Source organism: Lingula anatina, chromosome 3 (genome assembly GCF_051362555.1).
Source record: "Lingula anatina isolate TDL-2025a chromosome 3, LinAna3.0, whole genome shotgun sequence".
In the NCBI taxonomy this organism is placed as follows: domain Eukaryota; kingdom Metazoa; phylum Brachiopoda; class Lingulata; order Lingulida; family Lingulidae; genus Lingula; species Lingula anatina.
The window spans coordinates 2,513,877-2,533,770 of NC_141769.1; the positions used below are offsets into that span (position 1 = coordinate 2,513,877).

Genomic DNA, 19,894 nt, shown 5'->3' on the forward strand with positions numbered 1-19,894 from the left:
TTTTTTTTTTTTTTTGGTTTAAAATCTGTTCATGTTGGGCCGTTTCCAGGGAGGTTCCGTCTAACTCCTTTGAAAGTCAGAGTTATTTAAACTTGTATAAAAACATAAGACTGAACAGTGAAGGCGAAGATTTTTTGGGATGATGCGTTCTAGTGTATTCTGGTGGATATTGGTAAGTGATCAGTTATCGCACTATTCGCTTGGATACATCATTTGTCCTGCTAGTAATGAACACAAAAAGAGCATTCAGTTTTGGGCATGCTACTCCGTTTGCTCCGTTTACTACACTGAGCATGCGTACGGGCCTATACCGGTACAATGAAGAGCTATCATCATAAACCGTTTGAAAACGTATCCTGTACCTGAGTTGAAAGAAGTTCACATCATGGTTACAAGCAGCGGAGGAGTGCGCATGAGCAAAGATTTCAATATCTGGCTATGTTGAGGAAAAGGTATTGGGCACAAGGCGGGAGCTGAAGACAGAGAGACACGGAGGGAGTGTATAGATACATCAGAATAAATACCGTAAACATGGGCAATGCAACAGGTGCCTCAGATACTTTAAGAGTCGCCGTTCTTGTAGGTGAGTGTGTACTGTTTTCTGAGACAAAAATGCATGAAAAAAAACAATTTTTATCTCACAACTGTGACACTCAATCTAGCAAATGAAATAAATGCCTTTACAGGGGCGTAACCAGACCTTTAAAAATTGTACGCACAGATTTTAAAAATTCCCAGCAAAATGTAGACTAACGCAAGAGATGAAGGACAGCGTAATTACAGCATATCAGGGCCGTAGCCTGAGCAAAATGCCAGGGGGGCAGTAAGCGGACACGAGGGGACGGAGCCCCCGAGGGGGGAGTGTGTGGGAGGGGGTTTCCCCCTCCCACGATGCGGAAAATTTTTAAAACTGTATGTATAATACTGCATTCTGGTGCATTTTAATTATTATTATTTGCTCAATCAGAAGTCAGAAATTGTGGGTTCATTTTGCCATAAGTACAATCATTTTTTCAACACAACACGCCAATTGTACTTCATTTCGGAGGGTGAGCATTTTGGCATGAACTGAGTTGGCTAAAAACAGTACACCTTTGTAAACATTGTTGAATGATTGTCTAGTGGCCATGAGTGCACTTTCTTACAGAATTGAAACCAACTTTGCAATTATTTTTTTACCTCTGCGATTATTATTTTTTTTTTTTGCACCTCAAATCCCAGGGGGGGGGGGAGGGGGGGCAGCTGCCCGCCCCTCCCCCCCCCCCCAGCTGCCCGCCCCTCCCCCCCCCCGAAGGATACGGCCCTGCATGTGTACCACACATCGGAGCTTAATTTCCATTAATAATAAAATCATCATTTAGTCAGAAATATTCTTGCAATTAAAAAAGTTTCAATATTCTTATTACCCAACGGTATATTTATTTAAAAGGAGGCTAGCTTTGCATATGTGGAACCCCCTTCGAAAAATCCTGGATCCACCTCTGAGTTGAACTAACATACGGTTTCATTCACCTTACATGTGGATGCATGGTTCCCAAAACCAACCAATTGTACGACACGACAGAGCTCTGATACATCTAAGTTTAATTATTTGTTTGTAAAAATTGCCCATGTCACCCTGTTAGTTTGGAGGGGTAAGCTGGGTCAAGTCCGTGTCAAAATTCTTTGAAGTTTTGCAGGAAAAATTATTCCTTTGTTTCTCTAGCTCCTTCTTAAACCTGGTGTCCAGATTTTATCATGTGCCCCCAGGGTTGCTGGATCGAGCTGCTCTTTGAAAATAACACTCAGGCAGATTTTTACCTGAGATAAATATCGCCAGTGAGAATGCGCTTGATATTCTGAAGAAAGATTGTACAGAAGAGTTGAGGGCCACTGAACCCTCCAATTAAGAGGTAAAGGAAGTTCCAGTTAGTTGGACGATTAAGATAGGACTTGTTAAGGTTACGGGCATTGTTAACCTCAGTTTGCAAGACGGGGAGGGGGGGGGGGGGTCAGAACAATTGTGCCAATACAATTGATACAGAGGATTTGTACATACAGGTCACTTTAATAAGCAGAGGATTTTCTTTTATATACCGTGAAAAATACACTAAATCTATATAAAATAATATCATGGTTGGCCAAAAAATTGTACGCACAGTGCATCCGTGCGTATGCCTAGTTACGCCCATGCTTTACTCGTGAGGACTCGTTTTCTTTTTGGACGGTTTGCGGTGTAGACTGGGAAAGTAAAATTATCATGAACGTGCAACATATTTGCAAAACTTTTAAAATAAAACTCTCCGAGCCACAGGATTTCTAGAGTCGAGTTTCAAACACATATGCTGTTTGTGAAGCACGCAACCAAACTTTAAAAACGCATGTGAACACTATGAACACCAAGATGGATTTATGTGTGGTACAAATACCAAAGAGTCTTTCATGATATTTGCAATGAACAAAAATAACAAAGCCACGTGTATTACATTGTTTGTCCTTTTACTTTATAATGCAAATAGAACAAAATGTAATAATGTTATTCCTTAAAACTCCAGCTTGTTTACTATGGGGTACCTCTCTCGGCAAAGAGTCTGGGTTTTCCCCGCCCTCTTCCAGACTGGATGATATGGTGGAGTTCCAGCGATATGATGGCTGGTATAACAACAGGGACAACCCTAAGTGGGGAACACCAGGTATTTCTCTGACACGGTTTTTATGGGTTTTATACTATTTTCAAGTAATCAGAGGGATTTTGTTGAAGACCAGTTTTCTTGGACCATGTGGAAGTTTTACATGTCGTACATTAACGTCAGAGGCGAGATTAAATCAATAATGTGATTTTGTACTATTTTATAAACTTCTCTTTGAAATTCATTTCATGTTGTATAAAGATCTTATATATCTTCTTATGCCGATTGAGTAGGTTGAGGTTGAGGTAGAGTTAAAGCTTCCTGAATGGTAATTTTTATCTTATCTTTAATTTTGTGCAGGCAGTACACTTGTCCGCCAACTCCCAACCGCATACGCAGACAGCTCCTACGATTACTCGGGGCCTGATCGGCCACACCCCCGGGACATCAGCCTTGCCATGAAGGGACGCAGCGGGCTGGCCTCCTATATGAACAGGACAGTGATGTTGCCTATATTTGGTAAGTCGGCTTAGATCGTATAGGTTCGGAGTAATTCAGCAGGGTTCGGGTAATGTCTGGTCGACTCGGCAAAGTTCGCCTTATCGATGAAAGAATGAATCTTGCTTCACATATGCCAAGATGTTCTTTTATGGAATTTGTATCATTATGGTGTAAGGTACACATAATTTTAGATTTAAAAATGTCAGTGATTTAAAATAATCAGCCAGGTTATCTAAATAAAAAGAAAAGAAATGGCGATGTAACCAGTGTTGTCTTTATAAAATATATGATATACATGCAACACCAGGGAAATTTGGAAATATTATTCTCATATTTTTATATATTTTACTTACATTTGCGTAGGCGAGGTAATAGTGATGGAGACGATGAAATCCGTAGGTGCACACTGTCCTATAGAGCTGGACCCTATCCGCCTCCCTAAGTGTGACCAGGAGTACGACCCGAACTGTACAGGAAAGGTGGTTAATTCGTTCTTGAGAGCCAAGTATGACAACAAATGGACGGGACGGTTTCCTGGGAGACCTAGAGAACAGGTAGGATGGAGTGGAGGGTGGCGTGAGGTGTGGGTGAGTGGGGTGGGGGTGGGGGGATTATACCCTGACAAGAAGTAGTAATAGTATAGTATATGTAGTGGTAGACTAGTATTACCAGTAGAAATCCTTGCGTGAGTTGCACTGGATATTTTAGGGACAACTGTTATTAATGTTTCCATTTTTGCATTCTTATTTGCAAACGTGTATATACAAAAAAGTACTTTTTTCATAAAACTAGGGAGTTATGAATCCTGTACTGTCGCACATTCTTTTGTTTCTTGTTAAAATATCTGCTCCACATGTAGCTGTTGCAGTCAAACTTTAAAACTGCTGCTCTATCATCAATCACTGCGTTATCTAAAACTTTTGTCATTCGGTTTTGGCCACTCTGAAATAAATAAGTAAATAAGTATATAATTAATTTCAATTTTTCTATTCATTTTCAGAAAAACGCCTTGACTAGCTACATAGACGGGAGTTTCATCTACAGCAAAAAGAAGGCGTGGGCGGACTCTTTACGCTCCTTCCGTGGAGGGAAACTCAAATCCCGCGACCAGGGAAAATTCCCACCCTACAACACCGTCAACCTGCCTTTTCTCAACCCCCCACCGCCCCGTGAACACAAGTTACTCCCGAGAAAACGAATGTGGCGTAAGATTTCTCTCAAATCTGTTCAACTTTTCCACAATTAATAACAGTCATGTAGAAATTCGTGTCGCAATAAAATTCAAAGAATATATGTCTGTTTGTCTATAGGGACCGAGTGTCGTTGGACCTTGTCATCAGATTGGCTAAACTTTTGCCACTACTTCTGTTATTATTTCTAGTATTCTAAGTCCTCGTTTCAGTCTTGGGTGAGGTGAGATCCTTCCAGCATCCGGGGATATTGACATTCGGTGTTCTGTTCTTCCGCTGGCATAATTACCTGGCCGACATGTTCCACAAACGACATCCGGAATGGGACGACGAGCAGCTGTATCGGGCAGCCAGGAGGCGGCTCATTGCCACGCTACAGGTAAGTCTAGGGTCAAGCACCACACCCTTGGCTCTTATCAATATTGTTCTTTATATCAGTAAGGAATATAAGATTGAACTTTTATCTCACTCCTACCGATGGGTTGTCGAACGCGGACCTAAAACGGGGTTCTTTAAGGTTCTTTAGCGTTGAGTATATTGATTCTTTGTAATTGCAATAGCATGAAGAGGAATTTACTTATCAGTTCAAACCTTCTGACCAAACAAATATGAGCAGTCTTTAATGATAATTATACAAATATTTTTACATCTATAGTTTTATGAAACTAGAATAAAGGTGTTAAAGGATACTCGAAAAGCTGCAGCAGTGCTTTATTTTCTCTTGCTGCATTACATTACAGAAAATAGCCATGTACGACTTCTTCCCTGCCTTCACTAATGAAACATTGCCAAAATACACAGGTATTGTGACGTATTTTTACTTTTGAATAGCTTCATGAACAGCTTCATTCTAAAAAACGTAATCACTCGATCTATCTTGTTTCGCAGACTTCAACAAGAAACGTGTATAACTCCTAAAACCAATGGTGACTGCTAATTCAGTTATAAATTGAAAAGTTCGAAAGCAGTTTAATTTGGTTCAAACTCAATGGAATTTAGCAGTTAAAGACGTACATTAATTATTATAATAGGATATAATGACATGATAAACCCCGGGATTTCCCACGTATTTCAATCTGCCGCCTACCGCTTTGGACATTCTATTTCACCGGCCGGATTCTACCGCAGGTGCGTACAGTGGTTTAAACAGCCATAATTTGACATTGGATATGGGTCTATATGTTTTTACGGTACGCTAGTTACTGATACCGATAAAATTGTCAGGATTGTTCAGAAATGGCCTAAGAATCAATTAGATATTGGTTTTGATTTCTTAAGAAAAGATAGATACCTATAGATAGATAGATAGATATTTAGATAGAATAGTAATAAATAATGAGGGCTGAGTTAGCTTGGGCATTCAGCTTAAATTTCATGCCATGTGGTTGCAAATGGATAAAAAATATATGGACGTTTTTCATATTCTGTGATTTTCAGAAACAGAAATTGTGAATTTTACAACACCACCACTGTCACCAAGTTTGCCGGTTACCCGGGGTTGCGTCTGTGCAACTCATATTTCGTGTCTGATGTAAGTACTTCAGTAACATATGCTTCGCTTCCAATTTTACAAAAAATTAGAAAAAATTAATTTTGAATAGGTTGAAACGTTTTAAGTGATCTATCATTAATTCATATATTCCTGTTCCTAATTTGATTTATTTATCTGCTAATCTGAATTATTTATTTCCTCAATTAATTTCTTTTATATTCATAAATAATTAATGCTTCAACATGCGTTCATCTGTCTTGAGATTTATTTATCCACCTACTATTCACTTGTTTATCGCTTTTTTATTTTACTTTGGCACATTTCAGGAATCTATGGAATTCGGCTTGGAACCAATGCTGCTGGGAATGTCGTCTCAAATCACAGAAAGAGAGGACCACATCCTTGTGGACGACCTCCGGGGTAAGTGACGTCAGGAAGTTTACTTTTTTCAATTAAAATATCTTTTTTTTTTTTTTTGAAAGATTGGCGCAGTAAAAGTATTTGTAAGATACAGGCGGTTCATCATACCGTCTCTGGATAGGAGCACAGGTATTACACAGTTATGACATGTAAGGCACAAGGGTGGAAAGTAGCTTGGGTTTGTCTCGTTATGATGTGAACGGAGGAGAGGCAACTGTCAAACTAAAAGAAGATAGAGTGGACGGGGGCACACACTGCGCCCTTCGCGTCCCGCCATTGAAACCTAACATAAAAATCTAATTTGAGAGTGCACTGAATAATGCAAAAATCTATTATACATGTATGAACGTCCATGTCTCAAAAAAAAAAAAAAAAAAAAAAAAAAAAAAAAAAAAAAAAAAAAAAAAAAAACTTGGTTTCCAAGGTCAGCGTTAAATCATTAAAAAATGGTACACGTGCAAATTTGATATAAGGATAATTGTGTTATAGGTAAACTGTTTGGTCCACTCCACAATTCACGCCGTGACTTAGTGATGATCAATGTTCTACGAGGACGTGACAACGGTTTGCCAGACTACAACACGGCAAGGCGTGCCTATGGTCTGCCGGTTATCACGGATTGGAGAGATATTAATCCCGAGCTGTACAATAAGACTCCAGAGGTATGCGTTTATCCTCTACCAGGGCCACAGATTGATTTTTCACTAGATATTAAGAGATACTATATGTCTCTGGTTAAATGGATGACTAATCTCTGTACTGTCACCCTGTGCTGAAATCTCAATTATGATTACATGATTACATTTCGCCTCAGCAAAAATATCCATAGAATAATAACTGCGGCCCTGGTAGAGGGTAGTATTAGTACATGTTAGAGAGAGAAAGGGAGAAAAAGAAAGAGGGATGGTTAGAGTAAGAGAGAGATGCATATGCTCAGATGGAAGATTAGAAAATTGAAAAAAAAAAAAACTTTCGTTCAAAATGACGCAAGGGTGGTACCCAAGGCTGAATTGGCTATGTTGACTGAAACAATTTAAAATCTGGTCGGTTTCTCAAGTTGCCAGCTTTTAATAAAAGTAATAGATAACAGTTGCCTGGCAACTCTTTTGTTGTTATAAGGAATGATTAAACATTTTTGAGCCTGACAAACCAACGTTGTCCATTCCGCTACTCTGACACAACCTACTCTTCTCTCACATTACTGGATACTGTGCATAACTTTACATGCAAGAAGTGAAAATTTCACATATAAACAAAGGAAATGCTGATTTCTTAGAATACAAAAGACGGTAAATTACTCTGAGACTTTCTGGGTCAGGCTTAATTCTTTTCGGTCACCCCTGGTATATTGTACAAAGGACATTCTAAGAGCTTTGAACAAACAATAGTGAGTAAAAGTTCACCTATGATAGAGCTGAAAATACGTGATACATACACGTGTATTGTTATGCATCAATGTGAAGCTTTACTTTTATTTGTCTCATAGGTAATTGAGAAAATAAAATCTGTTTATGGCGGGAATCTGGACAACCTTGACCTGTGGGTGGGCGGTCTGTATGAGAGCCGGCCATCTGGACCCGGACCTCTCTTCATGGAGGCCATCAGGAATCAGTTCATCCGGATCAGAGACGGCGATCGATTTTGGTTTGAGAATCGATTGAATGGGTAAAACAACGATATGATTGCTTTCCGAGAACAATTTATATTAAGAATAAAATATAAGACAGTTGAATAGGCATTTATGCATTTGTTGATCCATCGATCTTTCAATATATATTTGTCCGTTCATTTTTTCCATCACAAACCAACTCTTAACCAACCAGAGTTGCTAAATTTTTTAATCAGAAGACTATTTTTTGACGTTCATTGAAATACAATCAATGCTACAGAGGCAAACATTTTAAAAAATAATAATAGTCAGTAACACAGTAATAATAGTCAGATCTCGTATTTTTCAGGTTGTTTACAGACGAGGATATAGATGAAATCATGAACACGACACTGTATACTATCATGCTCAAGGTGACGGATATACAGCCAGGTGAAGTACAGGAGAACGTGTTCTTCTGGCATAATGGTAGGCACCCATTTCAAATTCATGCAATTTACAGCACGTGGTGATCACGTGGCAACCACGTGATTACACCGGCGGTAATGTGTATTTGCCAAGTGATTGCAAAGCGTAAAGAGGATAATATCTTTTGGGCTACAGGGTTGGCCAATCATGATCACACGTGATTTTTCTGTCAATGTATGATACCACAAATGACGTGAAAAGTTTAAATTTTTAAAATTTTGAAATTTAAAAATAGGCACAACAACTTATTATTACTTAAACACAATTATGTGTATACAAGGACCAATAATATTTCTCATCGTCAGGCGACCCGTGTCCGCAGCCGAAGATGCTTGAAGCGTCTGACATGGAGGAATGTGGGCCTAACCAGGTGTACGATTATTTCCAAGGGAGTGAGGTGCCTTTCATCCTGATCGTATGTAGTTTGATAGCACTGCCAATAGGTGAGATTTAAGGATATGATATGTTCGAAACTTGCTAGTTGTAACTTATGTCTTCTCACCATTGTTTTGTGATAAAAACTGAATTAAGATTAGTCCAATCTCGTTCTTGCATTTCTTAAATTCCCTATTACACCGGGCTTTCGCCGGCTTAAAGCATTTAGTGGTCAAAATTAGTTCCACAGACGATTGCAAGTCCAGAGCAACAAGGACTTCAGAGAAAGCTGCAAAAAAGCTAATTATATATTCGTTTGATACTAGGTCATTACAGTGTACATGTTCTGTCTTTAAGTTATCGGGGCAGGGTTATGTGTGATAACATTAGCGACCCGTATTAAGTTTTGTTGATCGTCTATCGTTTTTTGGTGAGAATATCAATTCTTAGTCTACTACTCGACAAAAGTCAAATAATTTTTGGAAAGAAACAAACTCACGAGGAATCTATTGATATATCGTTGTTTTAAAATTTTGTTTAAATTTGAATTTCGATCTTTTTTCTAATCAACCAATACATTGCACTGTATCTTTTTAGTGTGTGCCGTGCTGATTAAGATCCTGTTGATTTGCCGTCGTAAGGATCATAGGAGAAAACAGGCCATCTACTATATCAATGATAAGCCTGCACTAATCTTAACCCCTCGCCCTCTTGCTAGAGCCGCTAAGAAAAAAAGTATTGAGCGCCTGCAAAACGCTGAGCTTGGTAATTATATATTGTAGATTTTTAATAGTCTGCCACGCCTAGTTTTGACATATTTAATAACGCATACGTCAACCTGACGCCATTTTTTTTTTCAAATGTAGTTTTGTCCCTTTCACACTGGAATTGGTTAACAGTATAGTACAATTCCCCGGTACTTTGAATGCCTAAATGTACTAAGACTGTACGGATTATTTCTCTCTCGTCTCTCTCTCTCGTCATAAGCGTTAGAATACATTGACCCAAAGAGCAGGCGCTGGGTAATATTAGATGTTCAGGAGAGCACAGAAGGTCCGTTTGTCCAACTATTCGACACCAAGGGGACACAGCTTCGTCAGATCGAAATTCAAAAATTCGCCCAGTTGAAGCAGACGATCTCCAGTGACCACGGTAAAAAGGCGCTGTTATTGCACGTTCCTCACGAATATGACCTGGTGAGTATAACATTTAGCTAAAATAATAATAATAATAATAATAATAATAATAATTATAGTAATAATAATAGTAATAATAAAAAGATTAATGGATAAACAGTGCAAATAGATGCATAAATTATCTGGTATGATATTTAATTTGGTACCAGAGTTGGTAATTTGAAAGGCATTAAGGTCATTTTATATTCAGGTTCGTGAGCCGGATGACGAATTTCAAGAAATTCGAAAAAAAAGTCAACGGTTTGGCCGGAAAAAAAAGACCACTCTGAATCAAAAGTCGATCTAGTTTTATGAAATTTCTCAAGTTGTGTGAACTGAGGGGTCAGCTCACTTTTCATAAAAAGACCCCGTTTTAAATGTTAGTTACAGGCCTACAGTATTAAGTTGTTTCTGACACGAAAATTTATAGTAATCCATGTCATTTTTTAAAGGTTTTGTACTTCGAAAAGCCAGAGGATCGAAACTTTGTGACTCAGTTACTTCACGACGTCGCTGAAAGGCATGATAAGCGTTGCATTGAGGACTATAAACCATTCAATAAGATGCTTTCTTGTGCTGAAACCAAAGCGAAAAGAAACGTCAAAATTGAGAAGTTTTTGCGAGACGTTTTTGAAAAGGTAAGGTAAACCTGTATGCTCTCTCATATAAGGCCTACAAACGCTTAAAACTGAGTGATGGCGGCCTCTTAGTACTAGTGTTTTATCAGAATACCTTGAATGCAAAGAATGAGGGAATTTGAAATGAAAACTTTTCGTATCTGATTTTCTTAATGCTAAAAGTATTTGTTACCACAAGTAATCACGATTTCTGCTACGAACCTTTTCAGTTATTTCGAACCGATCATGGTCACAGCCACGGAGGTAACAAAGTGAAGGGAAGGAGAATTGAGAGAAAAGAGATGGAGCTTCAGGCCATGGAGATCACGAAGGAAGAGCTAGGCGAGGCGCTGTCACTTCAGATGAATGCTTCCTTCTTGGTCGATGTCTTCAGGATCGCGGACCCCCAGAACCACGGCTACATCACGCTCCAGGAATTCGTAGATGTATTGATCATACTTTCAAAAGGTAAAGATATAATGATCATAAATGATTTTGCCTTTGTTGGTTTGAGTAACTAAGTAACTCAAAGCTTACAGACGGGATATGATAACATTTTCAGGAACTTAGAACCAGTTTGGTTTGGGCGGCAATTCATTTATTGGATAATAAAATTAATGAGAATTGAGATTTCTTGGCGGAGATCCGTGCTTTCTGACAGCTTATTATCAATTGAATATTGTACAAATTGTTGTCTCGGTTTTGTTTTCCAATTGCCAACACTAAGATACTTGGTAAGTTCTCTTCCATGTCTCAGAAATAATTTTAGTTATATATTTCCATATAAAGTTGGTCATATGATTTTTTAAGATATGTCTCTTATTACCAGAACTTTGTTTCGTTTATTTAAATTTGCAGTTCTGTCAACATACCACTTGTTATCTGTTTAAAAACCATGATTGTTTAGTTCCACCATTACATGTATACAAAGTAATAATGAGTAAGTATATTTAATTTGCTATTTATCTGTGTTTAGGCTCAGACGACGAGAAGCTGACAATGATGTTCCAAATGTACGATCACACTGGAAAAGGCTTTGTGAAAAAAGAGGATTTATTTAACGTTGTGAAGTAAGATATTTCTATTTTAAAATTCATTTGCTATCCTTTTGAATAATTTTGCGTGTGTAAAAATTCGTTGACGACATAACACACACGCACATACAAACACACACATACTGTGCGCCTTTATGGATTGCATGATGTTTTCTTAGTTCGGAAAAGTTAACATAATTATATCATACGCGATGGGTATGAGATCACACGGAAAATATAATTATTATTCATTGTATTGTTACCAAATAGGCAAAGATTCAATAAGTAATGAGATAATACTTTCAAGCATTGAAAATTTCAAATGCCAATTGAGTCTTAGACCTATCGTAAGTGTATCATGCCTGTATTATGGGTCCAAGATATCAAGGATCAAATTAATGTCTCATCCTGAAGTTGAGTAATTTATTTACCTAATACAGCTCATATCATATCAAATTGCTCAATAAAGTATTTCTGGGTTTCAGAAGCATGGCGGATATTTCAGACTCTCCAATTCAAGCATACGAGATACAGGAACTCCTTGACTCAATGTTTGAGACTGCTGGCCTCCGCGGGAAAACCTTTCTTGACATCAATGAATTCCGTCAATTGTTTGCCAAAGTAAAAGGTACATGTTGACCGTCTTAGTCGTCTTCCAGTTGCCTTCTTCATGTGTTTAATTTGTCGAATATCTTTATCGGAAGGACCCTATATATACTTGAGCATCGTATGCCTCGTCTATTTACACAATATATTATTAACCGAATCACAAGACGCCTAAATGATTTTACTTGTGTTATCTCTTCAGGAAAAAACGTGCGAGGTCGCCTATTATCCGGATTTGATCCGATCGCCAAGGGCGTGTCACCTAACATTTCTAATATCACTCGCCAAAGTGACAAGAAAAGGTACCTTGACACCGTAATGCATACTGATTTACTCTACTGTCTTGCAAAAAGTATAATTTTTGAGTTGAATGGAATACTTATGTCACCTACACCTTCCGCAGTTGAAATGTTGTATGATGTTGTTTTTATTTACTTTTGCATCATGAAAAGGTTAATACATTTTACATGGTACCTTCACTACAGTAATTAAAAGTTATTTTTACTGCGCGTGTATCCTCAATTTTTCGAGAAAAAACGACACAATAGCAACATGTGAAACAAAACTATCATAAGAAAGTCAAGGTTTCAGATTTGAAAGACACTTCAGTATAAAACTGGGTATAAGAAGAAAACGTTATAATTTCAGTGAAACTAGCCTCAAAGTGGATGTCCTTGATGTATCAACATCGCACAATGCAGCGGATGAGAACCCGGTCTATAACGCCTTGCTGGAGCTGCAGACCCACATGGAGAATAACTACCTGAACATCATATACCTCAGTTTCTTCTACTTAATTGCAATCGCCCTCTTCATTGAGAGGTCTTACCGTAAGGACAACTGCCGTGACGGCGCTTTTCATCTTATTTTCATACATTTTATCATCTACTGATGCCAAATACTCAACTACCAGAATGTTTTGTATTGCTAGCTATAATCAATATTTTCATCACATCCGAACACTGGCCTGTAATGATGTTCTATTAAAAAGTAATAATTGTTTAGGGCTTTTGTTATTACCGAGATTAATAATTGTAAAGTCATATAGACATTGCAAACAATCAATTCAATTTTATAATTTGCTTTTGAATTTCTATCTAACGCCGTTTTGTTCATCGAAATATTTAATGGCGTCCCCTCTTTCCATGCAGGCTACGCTATCGAGTTTGAGCATGCCGGTTTGCGGCGTATGGTGGGACATGGTATCACACTGACCCGGGGGGCGGCCTCCGCCATGTGCTGGACCTATTCCGTACAGTTGTTAACAATGTGCAGGAACACCATCAATGCACTGAGGGGGACTGTAGTGGCGGCATATATCCCCTCTGATGTACACGTGTTCACTTTCCATATGATTGTAGGGTGGACTTCGTTTGGAATTTCGGGTAACGCACTGCTTTCGTTTAGTTGTGTTATGATTCATTTTGAGTTTAATAAAAAGAGCATTCTTATGTCTTAACTTGGTCTACGATTACATTTAATTGATCGCATTTTGCGCTTTTGTTAAGATTATCTCAATGATTTATTGTGTCACTACTTAATTGTAAAAAATGGATGCTTCGTATAAGATATTATTAGTTTCTTTACGGTATGATTTTAATATTCTAGTCTTCCATTTTGTTGGCCACATGTTCAACTTCTACCATCTTACCATTCAACCACCGTTTTTCGTGAAGTGCGTCTTTTCCAATACCATTTATTACAGGTAAGACTAATATAAATTCAGTTTGCAATAAATAACATGTAATTAAACACATTTAATTTTTTTTTCAAAGTAAATTTGTATTTGATTTTTAGTTTATCAACAAAATGGGATTGAGATTTGTTTATCTTTTCAGTTCCACATTTCTCCATACGTTCCAGTTCTATTTGTTGGGAACGGTGACGGGTAAGACAGCGTTAAGTATTTTATATCCTATTTTAAATAGAACATAAAAACTTATTAATTTTATGGGGGAGTATCGCAGAGTTTCAATGCGATGATGAGACCGAAAAATACCTATATATACCTTTAGAAATGCTTTTGTGTTTCCAGGTATGACAGGTGTATTGTTGACAGGTGTAATGGGGATCATGGCGGTGTTTGCGTTGCCATGGGCACGCCGGAAGTTGTACAACATCTTCTGGAGAGTTCATAAGCTCTACATCGTCTTGTATGCGCTTATCATATTGCATGGAAGTGCAGTGCTTGTTCAGGTAAGTTAATCCGTCTCCGACAGGCGAGAGAGTAAAATTAACTTGACTTTGCGTATACATTTTTATTATAAAGCACATGGGTTCAACATAAATATGGCACGTCATGCAAATTACCATGATAAACACTCACAGCGTAGTTCCTGCATATCTAAGCTTCATGTTATCAGCTGATATTAAAGTTGGCTTTTGCAGATTTTTGTTCATGTTGAACTCGAATCGTGGCAAATATCCCATGCAAATGCGGAAAACGGTCATCCATAAAATGGTGTATTTCGGTTTTTTTTTTTTTTTTTTTTTTTTTTTTTTTTGCAGCAGGTTATGACAAATGATTGCCTGTCAGGCCTACCTTTTAAAATGCACATTTGCAGTTATCTTTTTGATGTATATCCCGAGCTTCCCTGTCGCCTTACTTAACTTCATAGCGTATTACATGTATTTCCAGGAGCCTTGGTTTTATTTTTTCTTCTTGGGACCAGCTTTGCTCTTTGTCCTGGATAAAACAGTCAGCCTAAGCAGGTTTTCCCATCCAGTGGACGTCATACGCTCCGATATATTACCGTCTGGTATGTAATATACTATACTCATTTATTTCATATTGTCAGTTTTGATGGCTTAATATTAAACAGCACAGAGCGTTGCATAATTTCACCAAAAGAATTACAAGAATTTTCAGATGTTAACCGTTTATCATTTATCATTTTAGTTATGGGTCTAATTCTATAAGTGTCTGATTTCAATACAATCACCACAATAAATTCAACCAATTGCAATTAATCTATTGTTACATGTAGATTTGTACTTTTTTTGGGATTTGTACTATTGTAGTTTTTTTATCCTGTCAGTAAATGTGCTTTCTTAGTCGGTCAAAAGTCTTTGAATTCTGAATGATATTTTAGAGCATTTGAATTTATATCTGAATCAAAATTTCTTTCGTATACGCACAACCACCTTCCACTTCAGACGTGACATTTCTTGAGATCCACAAGCCAACAGGGTTCAGTTTTAAAGCCGGGGAGTGGATACGACTCGCCATCAAGGGGTACAATGAATTTGAGTACCACCCGATCACCATCGGCTCGGCACCGCACGAGGAAACGCTGAAGGTGTACATCCGGGCGGTTGGTCCTTGGACGCGGAAAGTGAAGAAACTTTTTGACCCCAGTAATGTGCAACAGTCCCTGAGACAGGTAGGACGTTGACGGAGTTAGGACTTGAGATTTAAAAGATTCTGAAGTATTGATCAAAATGTGTTGTTATGCCCTTCAAATTTTCTGTTGCCATTCCGTCACTTTCTTCTCTCAAGATTATGGTTGTTTTATCAAGATATAATTGATAACTTATGCAGAGATGCATGACCAGTGCGAAATGAAAAAGATAAAGAATGGCGTATTTTATTATTGGCAACTTTCATGGAATTTTAGCCTGGTTTGATTAATAAAGTAAAATTAGTTAAAAGTGGTCGAAGTTTTCAAAGAGAAGTCAATTTTTCCGGATATTCAGGTTTACATCGACGGTCCCTTTGGCAGTGCGTCCCAGGATTGGTCTAACTATGACGTCACTGTGATGGTGGGGGGCGGGATCGGCGTCACACCATTTGCCTCGATCCTGAAACACATCATTTTCCTTGCACAGACCGATGGAAGGATAAGCTGTACTAAGGTGATGACAATACACTCGCTGTTATCTACTGGCATAGGTGCTCGTATTGAAACTGCACAGTCAACACTCTCCACGGGGGTCTTCTCTTCTTACCTCTCTGTTCAGACCAAATTTCTTAGAATACATTGGTTTTCCGAAGTAGAATATCATTCTTTCCAATTTTAATTGTTTGAAATTATGTAGTGTTGAATATGGCGATGAAGCAAGCCCTATCAATAGGCCTACGTATTGGGATCTACTGACAGAAAAATGTCACAAAACAACATAACAATTATAGTTATAATTAAAATGCATAAATAGTTCACTGAATACAACAATCCGTTTGTTATGATGCCTGTATGTTGGTTGTAACTCTCCATAAAAGCTTGATTTTAATGTGATCTATGTAATTTAATATAATTTGTTCGATTACATATTAAAATTGTAAAGCAATTACAGATCTACTTTGTGTGGGTGTCAACCGACCAGCACCAGTTTGAATGGATGATTGATATCATACGAGAGGTAGAGGAACACGACCTGCAGGCTCTGGTCCACATCAGTCTGTTTATTACACGCTTCTATAAGAAATATGACCTCCGCACATTACTCATGGTGAGTTAGGGTCTGAATTATGGACTGTTTATGATCAGTTTTGATTTTTTTTATTATCAGTGTATTGTCGCTATAGCCTTCCCATGGCCAGGTGTGGTTTTTAGGTGTGACTCAGTACTTTAAGATTACTGAGATTTCATCAACATACCTGTATTTGTCCTTATTTCAGTATCTGTGCGAGAGACACTTTATCCGTGTATCTGGTCGCAGTCTACTGATGGGACTTCAGTCTCCACTGTACTTCGGCCACCCGAACTTTGACTTACTTCTGAAAAGTGTGGGAAAGAATCATAGCTCGGTAAAATTATATTTTGATCTATTTACTTATCAGCACTTTAACTGTGCCTTTGTCTGCACTTGTACTTTTAAAATAGATCCATATTTACACGCTGTATTTAACATATAAATATAAGCGAAACCATTAGATCCGATTTATTAGTAGTGCACGTCTTATTTATTCTAATTTCGATGTTGTTCTGTGGTAAATAGGTAGATGCTTGGATCAAAATACTTTAGTAGTTATAACCTTATGTGTATACTTATTGCAAACTTGCACAGAATGACCAGAAAATTACGCTGAAATAACGTTGAGAATAATCAGAAGTGTCAAGATTGGGTCTTGGATGTTCATGAAAGGCAAAAACGTTCCTATTTTACCTCCAGGTGAAGAGAATAGGCGTGTTTTCCTACGGACCACCCCAAATGGTGAAATCGGTGGCCAAGGCCTGCTTCGAGAGAAACAAGACGTCCAAGATGATATATGAGCATCATGAAGAGGTTTATTAATTTTGTGAAAGTTTCGGTTGAATCGATGTAAAGAAATGGAAAGGTGTGGATTCGTGGTTTAGGACTTGAAATAATTCAACTTAAAATTGCTAGTACCAAGGTGTATTTTAAATTGATACTTATGTGTAGAAATGTGGAATGAGTCGCGTGGATTTTTACGCAAATGAAACCAATGAGAAGTGGTCGTTGTTCTGGAATGATTCATCGCGGATTTAAAGTGAAAGTAACGAAAGAGACCGACTTACTTCGGCCTGTTATAAGAGCACAGCCACTGAGCAACCGGAACCGGAGGTAACATTGTGACAGCGACTCCCTCTATCAATGCTTCTCGTAATCCTGATACGTCTATAAGCTGGTTAACGTGGTCATTTCACCGGACACTGACATTCCTTTGCCACAGTGTGGCATTCCGAAATTATGCTCACATGGTCCCTACATTTATATAGTATCGTTTATCATATATATATATATGTATGAATATTTACAACTGAAGATTTTTGTACAGCATATGTTCGAACGCTGTTCTCACCTTGGCATTACACGCGTTATGTTAACCCGCATCAGATGAAGCCCTTTGTAAATTATTATTTTCACGTTGTTTATCAATATATACACGTTAGTTGTCTGGAAGTTTGTTTTCATAGATATGTATTTATTGCGTTAATTGTCAATAAAAATATTTGTGCAATCTGTATATGATTGTTTGTGAGCTATATTGGACGGGCTGATCAACCCTTTCTTACAATGATCAAATTATGTATTCTTTAAACTTTAGCGGACACCTTTATCCTCCAGTACGTATGGTATATTTACTGTTATAATCAAAGTATCATATTGCTGATGATTCTTTGAAAATGAAGGATTAAAATATAAGCATGCAAGCTAAGTATGAACCTCACTGTTCATGTGTACTTTATACAAAGTAATTATATACTTCTTAAGAGAATATGATACTAGGTTGTGGCCCGGACTCTTAACCAGAGTCATGTTTTTAAAAGTGTAGAGGTCTTCGAACATGTTCTCGGGATACTCGGTGCTGTCCTCTTCCTTTTGAATAGGACTTCTAGAAAGAAAGCGGACGGAAGCATACTAAATTCCTGCCAAGTTGTGACAGAAGTTAGTTTCTAGTAATATCTGAAACTGGGCGTGTATTTGGGACGTTTTTACAAGAAGACTAATTATCACACGGGGTTACTGGTTATTCAGCTGGGATTTTAGAGGAAGCACTTGGTTTACTGGTCATAGCTGGATATTTTTCAGGAAACATTTGGGTTACTTGGTATAGCTGGGATTTTAGAGGAAGCCCTTGAGAGAATTAAACCACAGAAAAGGATGCCGGGGTGGATGCCGGATTCAAATGCCGGAGACTGACAAAAAAAATAACACCCATCCTCTGGAATGTTTCTATTGCAAAATATCCTAAAACTTCCGCATTCATAACGCTTGAATTAAAATTTCACTTAATTTGACAAAAGGGAATATGAACAACCCCACTGTTATTAAAAAAATAAATGTAAATGTTCCCCGCAAATTTAATTTAAAAAAATCTCGATTTTTCAAAACGTACGCAAAGGACAATGCACGATATATAAATTTATTTACACTGATATACTGTACAATATACAATCCAAGAGAACAGAGACCGATGATGAAGAATCACTGGAACTGGGAAAATATCTTATATCTCGTATGTTAAGATACTTCATGGTATATTACCACTTCATAGGATAAGAATTACTACTTCATGATAGAAGGCGACTTCATTGGTTAAAAAATAAGGACCCTTAGGAGACTTCGTAGTATATTACCACTTCATGGTACATTGTATCCAAACATGTTTCAGTTCTGGTTGGATGTGGAAATTAGGCGTAAAGGTCGATATGAATTTTCATTCTAGACCATGATTTCCAGAGTGACGCGAGTATTTGAAATGGGGTGTGTGTGTGTGTGTGTGTGTGTGTGTGTGTGTGTGTGGGGGGGGGGGGGGGGGGGGAGTAACATTACTCACTCTCATGATAGTGCGTATTTTATCTCGTTGAAGTTTAATGAAGCTGTTATTTTCAGATGTTCTCGTAGATACCCGTGAGATTAACTTCTATAAATATTGTACTTTATTTCAAGAGCTCCGGTCCAGTGACGGAAAGCATAAAGCTAGTTTTTTGTTTTACCCATTTAGTTTTGAGATTTTTCAGATTTCAGGACGATTAAAAACTGACAATATTTGGACGTTGAATCATGGCGGGTCTAAGGCACTAGATGTATAAGACAAACGAAGTGTATAAATAAACACATTGCCTGCCTTTAAACTAGGGCATAAAACTGACCATGTGTGGTTTGATTGGCGGCGCAGGCTTATAGATGTGGCTAGTACATATAGCAAGAATGTATGTCTTTCCACTGTAGGTAGAGAACTCTACTAGGCAGAGAGGTTTTAATTTTGCTCCACACTAGGTGTACATTAATATCTTTAACAAACCGTCTATTCCATTATTCGTGTTATAGAAGTATCTCTTTTGTAACTATGACGTAAATGTTCTGACTTGCAATAACAAGCTGTAAAAAT

General features: G+C 37.8%; 1 protein-coding gene across 1 annotated transcript; it reads left to right on the forward strand.

Moving 5' to 3' along the window:
* Positions 1 to 12: 12 nt before the first annotated feature.
* LOC106178827 (dual oxidase) lies at positions 13 to 18,032 on the forward strand. Its single transcript, XM_087007660.1, has 32 exons — positions 13 to 583; positions 2,535 to 2,672; positions 2,970 to 3,128; positions 3,474 to 3,664; positions 4,111 to 4,315; positions 4,513 to 4,679; positions 5,041 to 5,101; positions 5,332 to 5,428; positions 5,738 to 5,831; positions 6,119 to 6,212; positions 6,702 to 6,874; positions 7,699 to 7,877; positions 8,171 to 8,289; positions 8,595 to 8,732; positions 9,262 to 9,429; positions 9,652 to 9,860; positions 10,292 to 10,477; positions 10,687 to 10,924; positions 11,433 to 11,526; positions 11,976 to 12,118; positions 12,299 to 12,398; positions 12,745 to 12,926; positions 13,248 to 13,481; positions 13,705 to 13,801; positions 13,935 to 13,984; positions 14,132 to 14,292; positions 14,735 to 14,855; positions 15,253 to 15,479; positions 15,793 to 15,951; positions 16,390 to 16,545; positions 16,715 to 16,843; positions 17,209 to 18,032. Exons 1-32 carry the CDS (start codon positions 532 to 534, stop codon positions 17,329 to 17,331), a joined length of 4,644 nt encoding a protein of 1,547 aa, XP_086863786.1. The 5' UTR covers positions 13 to 531; the 3' UTR covers positions 17,332 to 18,032.
* Positions 18,033 to 19,894: the final 1,862 nt, after the last annotated feature.

Bases quoted from the DNA above. Each gene is read 5' to 3' on its own strand.
- LOC106178827 (XM_087007660.1), top strand. From the start codon at position 532: ATGGGCAATGCAACAGGTGCCTCAGATACTTTAAGAGTCGCCGTTCTT. The intron at 5,429-5,737 runs GTGCGTACAGTG...TGTGATTTTCAG, and splicing joins CCGGCCGGATTCTACCGCAG to AAACAGAAATTGTGAATTTT. The intron at 7,878-8,170 runs GTAAAACAACGA...CGTATTTTTCAG, and splicing joins TTTGAGAATCGATTGAATGG to GTTGTTTACAGACGAGGATA.